The 7,500-nt window shown below is 45.6% G+C and overlaps 1 protein-coding gene across 1 annotated transcript in view; it reads right to left on the bottom strand.

Annotated features, from left to right (window-relative positions):
• The window catches only part of ncam1b (neural cell adhesion molecule 1b), a gene marked incomplete at both ends in the record, with an annotated part of 70,615 nt that overhangs the window by 27,216 nt on the left and 35,899 nt on the right, over nucleotides 1–7,500 (bottom strand). Inside the window, 3 exons of the mRNA XM_080855079.1 lie at nucleotides 1–6; nucleotides 3,489–3,585; nucleotides 4,493–4,680. The exon at nucleotides 1–6 is cut by the window's left edge and continues 165 nt beyond it. Of these exons, the coding sequence (XP_080711205.1) occupies nucleotides 1–6; nucleotides 3,489–3,585; nucleotides 4,493–4,680 (291 nt within the window). The remainder of the gene's footprint in view (nucleotides 7–3,488; nucleotides 3,586–4,492; nucleotides 4,681–7,500) is intronic.

Below are 7,500 nucleotides of genomic sequence, written 5' to 3'. Positions count from 1 at the left end.
GCACGTCTGCAACACACACACACACACACACACACACACACACACACACACACACACACACAGTTAGACACACACACACACACACTACTGAGCCGACGCCGAGTACGACTCAACCACCTCTACTGAGGGGGACGACGGCACGTCTGCAACACACACACACACACACACACACACACACACACACACACACACACACAGTTAGACACACACACACACACACACGAGCTTGAGTATGACTCCACTACCTCTACTGAGGGGAACGACGGCACGTCTGCAACACACACACACACACACAGTTAGACACACACAGTTAGACACACACACACACACTACTGAGCCGACGCCGAGTACGACTCTACCACCTCCACCGAGGGGGACGACGGCACGTCTGCAACACACACACACACACAGTTAGACACACACAGTTAGACACACACACACACAGTTAGACACACACACACACTACTGAGCTGACGCCGAGTACGACTCAACCACCTCTACTGACGGAGACGACGGCACGTCTGCAACACACACACACACACACACACACACACAGTTAGACACACACACACACACAATTAGACACACACACACACACACAATTAGACACACACACACACACACAGTTAGACACACACACACACACACAATTAGACACACACACACACACACACAGTTAGACACACACACACACACACAATTAGACACACACACACACACACAGTTAGACACACACACACACACACAGTTAGACACACACACACACACACACACACACAGTTAGACACACACACACACACACACAGTTAGACACACACACACAGGAGCTGGAGTACGACTCCACCACCTCCACCGACGGAGACGACGGCACGTCTACACACACACACACACACAGTTAGACACACACAGTTAGACACACACACACACACTGTAAGACACACACACACACACTTGTGCCATGCTGGAGTACGGCTCCACAACACACAATTACACAAACACACAAACACACACACATATTCGGACAAACCCTCACACACACCTATGGTGTGCTGGAGTACAGCTCACCAGCTCAACGTTCTTCATCACACACACACACACACACACACACCTCCTCCACAAAGTGCTATCCTCAGCTGAGAATGAGCTGTTCTCTGGTTGCTGCTCTGCCCTTTTACTGTGGAGGCCAGCCAATGGCCGGTACACACACACACTCACACACACACACACACACACTTATACATACTCAACACACACACGACTCTGGAGGCCAGATATTGTGTTTGGTTCACTGGGTTTCTGGCGAGTGTGTGTGTTTTGGTGTGTGTGTGTCTGTGTGTGCGCATGCGTGCGTGTGTGTGTGTGTGTGTGTGTGTGTCTTTGTAGAAATGTTCCTGCTGGCCCCCAGTAGCTGAGAACTCGTTAGATAATTATTTCTCGTTAAATAATTGTCACATTTCACTAACAGGCTGAAGAATCAATTGGTCTAAATGAAGTGCTAATGCCTAGGAGACAGCCTCTCTCACTCACTCACACACACACACACACACACACACACACACACACACACACACACACACACACACCACACACACACACACACACACACACACACACACACACACACACAGACACACACACAAACACACACAGACACACACACACACACACACACACACAGACACACACACACACACACACACACACACAGACACACACACACTCACACACATACACCTTCCTTCAGTCTGTCACTGAATTCAGTTAGCGTGTTCCCACACACACACCGGCATACATGTATGCACACACACACACACACACCCGCATGGGTTTATACACACTTGCACCCGCTCACGCACGCATACATACATGCACACACACAAACAAGCACACACACACACACACCACACCGCTCTTCAGCGTGATGAAACAGCTTGTGTGGTGGGGGTGTGTGCGGTGATAATTTGGCCTGATTGAAACAGATGAGACCATCTGAAATAAAACTGAAACGCTTTGAAACTTTGATGTCAAATTAGTGGCAGCCTCCTCTGTTAGTGTCAGGACGAGCTTTCATCATCGAGCGACTAATTATCACACAACGCTGAACACATCATCACTTCCTCCTCTTCCTGCACTCTTCCTGTCTCTCTTCATCACTTCCTCTTCCTGTACTCTTCCTGTCTCTCTTCATCACTTCCTCTTCCTGTCTCTCTTCATCACTTCCTCTTCCTGTCTCTCTTCATCACTTCCTCTTCCTGTACTCTTCCTGTCTCTCTTCATCACTTCCTCTTCCTGTACTCTTCCTGTCTCTCTTCATCACTTCCTCTTCCTGTCTCTCTTCATCACTTCCTCTTCCTGTCTCTCTTCATCACTTCCTCTTCCTGTACTCTTCCTGTCTCTCATCATCACTTCCTCTTCCTGTACTCTTCCTGTCTCTCTTCATCACTTCCTCTTCCTGTCTCTCTTCATCACTTCCTCTTCCTGTCTCTCTTCATCACTTCCTCTTCCTGTCTCTCTTCATCACTTCCTCTTCCTGTACTCTTCCTGTCTCTCTTCATCACTTCCTCTTCCTGTATCTCTTCATCACTTCCTCTTCCTGTATCTCTTCATCACTTCCTCTTCCTGTACTCTTCATCACTTCCTCTTCCTGTCTCTCTTCATCACTTCCTCTTCCTGCACTCTTCATCATCACTTCCTTCTCTTCTTCCTGTCTCTCTTCATCACTTCCTCTTCCTGTACTCTTCCTGTATCTCTTCATCACTTCCTCTTCCTGTATCTCTTCATCACTTCCTCTTCCTGTATCTCTTCATCACTTCCTCTTCCTGTATATCTTCATCACTTCCTCTTCCTGTACACTTCATCACTTCCTCTTCCTGTACTCTTCATCACTTCCTCTTCCTGCACTCTTCATCATCACTTCCTTCTCTTCTTCCTGTCTCTCTTCATCACTTCCTCTTCCTGTACTCTTCCTGTCTCTCTTCATCACTTCCTCTTCCTGTATCTCTTCATCACTTCCTCTTCCTGTATCTCTTCATCACTTCCTCTTCCTGTATATCTTCATCACTTCCTCTTCCTGTACTCTTCATCATCACGTCCTCTTCCTGTACTCTTCATCATCACTTCCTCTTCCTGTTCGAAGTCTGGCCCGCTGCTGTTATGATATGCTAACCTTAGGCATAGGTCCTCCTTCTGAACTGGGTTCTGCTCACACACACACACACACACACACACACACACACACACACACATTCACACCACAGCCCAGCACCCACTCGGTCCTCCTTCTGAACTGGGTTCTACTCCCAATAGCTCCTGCACACAGGCACTCACACCCCACAGCTCAGCACAAACACACACACACACACACACACACACACACACACACACACACACACACACACACACACACACACACACACACACACACACACACACACACACACACACACACACACACACTCACACACACACACACACACACACATACTGACCGGCCTGAATGAGGATGAATTCTTTGGACTCGGTGCCAATCTCGTTGGAGGCTGTGCAGTTGTAGCTCCCAAAGTCATTTTGAGATTGAGGGGTCACCTGCAAGAGAGAGGACATAATGGTGATACACACAAACACAGACAGACGCATACACACACTCTGCTTTGCCCTCTGGTTGTGCTATGAGGGGTCTGACTCCCACCCAGCCCCTCCCCCACACACGTACACACACACAGACACGTACACACACACACACACACACACACACACAGACACGTACACACACACACACAGACACGTACACAAACACACATACATACACACACACACACACACACACATACACACACACACACACACACACACACAGACACGTACACACACACACACACAGACACGTACACACACACACACACAGACACGTACACACACACATACACACTCTGCCCTGTGGTTGTGCTGGACCCTGAACCTGCCTCTTCTCCATCCATTATTTACCCTCTGGGGAAAACTCTCCACACACACACTCTCCACGCATACACACACACACTCTCCACATATACACACACACACTCTCTCCACGCAATCACACACACACACACACACACACACACACTCCACGACAGAAATAGAACAGCTCTAATGGAACAACAATACCATTATGGAAAGTGAGTGTGCATGTGTGTGTGTGTGCATGTGCCTCCAGGGACCTGGCTGATGGCATGTTGTAGATCATGATGTTAGCAATTTAGTGTGTGTGTGTGTGTGTGTGTGTGTGTGTGTGTATGTGTGTGTGTGTACCTCCAGGAAGCTGGCCGAGGGTGTGTTGTAGATCTTGATGTTAGTGGTGTGTGTGTGTGTGTGTGTGTGTGTGCCCTCAGGAAGCTGGCCGAGGGTGTGTTGTAGATCTTGATGTTGGTGTCTGTGTGTGTGGGAGAGTGTGTGTGTGTGTGTGTGTTTCTTTGTGTGTGTGTGTGTGTGTTTCTTTGTGTGTGTGTGTGTGTACCTCCAGGAAGCTGGCCGAGGGTGTGTTGTAGATCTTGATGTTGGTGGCGTTGGGGCTGGGTAGTTGGACGCCATCTTGGAGCCAGTATAGCGACACGTCGCTGGGGTGGGCTAGGACCTCACAGCTGATGTTGGCGGGGTTCCCCTCCCACGTGTACACCGTCACGGAACCCAGGATCTTAGGGGCGTCTAGAGAGGGGGGACGCAAGAACGAGGAGAAGATAAGAAGAAGGAGAAGATAAGAATGAGGAGAAGATAAGAAGAAGGAGAAGATAAGAAGAAGGAGAAGATAAGAAGAAGGAGAAGATAAGAAGAAGGAGAAGATAAGAAGAAGGAGAAGATAAGAAGAAGGAGAACGCAAGAACAAGGACAACAAGGAGAATATGAGAACAACATAACACGGATGTGTCTAGATCAGGGGTGGAGAATGCAGTGTTTCTCTGCTATGGTATGATGAGTGCCTATTGAATATTGAATCTCTCATGTGATATGTGACTATGAGTGTGTGTGTGTGTACACTATATGTCTGAGTGTGTATTCTCCTCCTGAGCTGCTGTATGCTTTCTGTGTGTTAGTGTGTGTGATGTTATTCAGTGTGTGTGAGCATTTTTAGTGTGTGTGTATGAGAATATGTGTGTGATCGTGTTCAGTGTGTGTGTGTGTGTGCATGATCGTGTTCGAAATATGTGTGTGTGATCGTGTTCAGAGTGTGTGTGTGTGCGTGATTGTGTTCAGAGGTTGTGTGCGTGTGCGTGATTGTGTGTGTGTGTCTGATCGTGTTCAGAGTGTGTGTGTGAGTGTGTGTGTGTGTGTCTGATCGTGTTCAGAGTGTGTGTGTGATCGTGTTCAGAGTGTGTGTGTGTGTGTGTGTCTGATCGTGTTCAGAGTGTGTGTGTGATCGTGTTCAGAGTGTGTGTGTGTGATCCTGTTCAGTGTGTGTGTGTGTGTGTGTGTGTCTGATCGTGTTCAGTGTGTGTGTGTGTGTCTGATCCTGTTCAGTGTGTGTGTGTGTGTCTGATCGTGTTCAGTGTGTGTGTGTGTGTGTGTGTGTGTGTGTGTTCTCCTCCTGAGCTGCAGTCGGCTGACTGACGGCCGCTGCTTCCTCGACTCGTTTTAAAATCTAACAAGCTGTCACTCGGAACCGGCCCTCTGAGGCGTCGCCACGGTTACGGGATTTATGACCAGCTTTCATCTTGTTCCCCTTCCAGCGACTCAAACACACACACACACACCGCATCCCAGCACCCAGTAATGGGACAACAGGAGGCATATCCTGTGTGTGTCAGATGCATCAACCCTAACTCTCACCGCCCTGAGTGCTAACCCTAGATGTATTTTACTCAGCTAACACATCACTAACTGAGGCTGTAATCGCTATAATACAGCCTTTATTTAGTAAACACATCACTAACTGAGGCTGTATTCTTTATAACACAGCCTTTATTTAGTAAACACATCACTAACTGAGGCTGTATTCGCTATAACACAGCCTTTATTTAGTAAACACATCACTAACTGAGGCTGTATTTGCTATAACACAGCCTTTATTTGGTAAACACATCACTAACTGAGGCTGTATTTGCTATAACACAGCCTTTATTTAGTAAACACATCACTAACTGAGGCTGTATTTGCTATAACCAGGGATTAAAGCAAAAAAAAATCTATCTATTATCACTTACTAGTTCAAAGCTAGGGCATAAAACCAATATTTTTTGCAAGACTTCACCATTCTTGTTAATGGGCTATAAATGACAAAATGATTTACTGAAATCCAGGGGCATTTAACAAAAAAATTGGGGGCACTTTTAGAAACTTGTGAAATAACATTTAACCTTTGTTCAAAATAATAAACACACTTATTTAGGCTTACAGTATATGAATATGAACAATTGTCATCAAATGGCAATAATAAGACTAGGCATTAGTCTACAGATTCAAAGTGTTTTCTTAGATTTTTTGAACAAAAACCAAACAGACAACGTAAATTAGACAATAGTATTCTTCTTTCTTTGTGGTTATTAGTTGTTATAGTAACAACAACTAATACAATATTTTTAAAGGTAAAAAAAAAATGTTTTAAACAACTATTAACAATCATTTTTGTTTCTTTGTTTTTTAATAATGATAACACATTATATTTATGGATTTTTGTGTTACCTTTATTCATGTACCTACCATAGTAGGCCTACAGGAAATACAGATTAGACTAGTTAGCTAGTTTGCAAGCAAGCCTTTGTAGCCAACGTACTATCAGAGATAGCTAACGTTAGCTAACTAACATTAAACTAGCTTAACCGAACTAAATCATTTCTAAAAGTATTATTACTAGTTATCATTCACCGTAGGTGAGGCGTGTTGTTAGGCGCTTGGTGACGAAGTACCATGTATTTCTGAACGTTTTCGCTCCCCTTGATGGAGCCAGTAGAAGAATTTACCTGTGCTGGTTTGACAACGATTTGGGCAACTCGTTGTCCACAATTCCGACATGCCTTGAAAACAAAACCGGGTCTTTTTATCAACGTCGTTGTCATCCTCCACAAGCCAATCTAGCTTTTATTTTTGACAGTCGCTGGGTGTGTGAATTTTATCTTTTAGAACCTGAGATGGTGACAGAGACTGCGCTGGTCCTCATCTCTCCTCACTCTCGCAGTCACAGGTCTGATTAGGAAGCGCTCCAAATGTGTTTTGTTAGAACGTTTGTTTCTTCACGCAACAGTCAAGGCGAAAAGCAAAACATTAAATGGCAACTGACCGGGTCATATAGGCTACAATGTTTTTGACACGTTAATTGAATAAGTATTACTCTCCTAGTAATTTTAGGGGCAAAATTATATTTCTTAGGGGTAGTTTTGCCCTTTGCTCTCGTGTATTTCCGACGCTGAAATGTGCAAATCATATCAGTGTCTCATTTTTGGCCTTATGCGAGCCGAGTTGACGGAGATCCGTCATAGCGACGGAAAACTTTAATCCATGTATAACACAGCCTTTATTTGGTAAACACATCAC

This window comes from Sprattus sprattus (assembly GCF_963457725.1).
Source record: "Sprattus sprattus genome assembly, chromosome: 17".
Classification (NCBI taxonomy): domain Eukaryota; kingdom Metazoa; phylum Chordata; class Actinopteri; order Clupeiformes; family Clupeidae; genus Sprattus; species Sprattus sprattus.
This window is presented reverse-complemented; position numbering and strand designations above follow the sequence as displayed.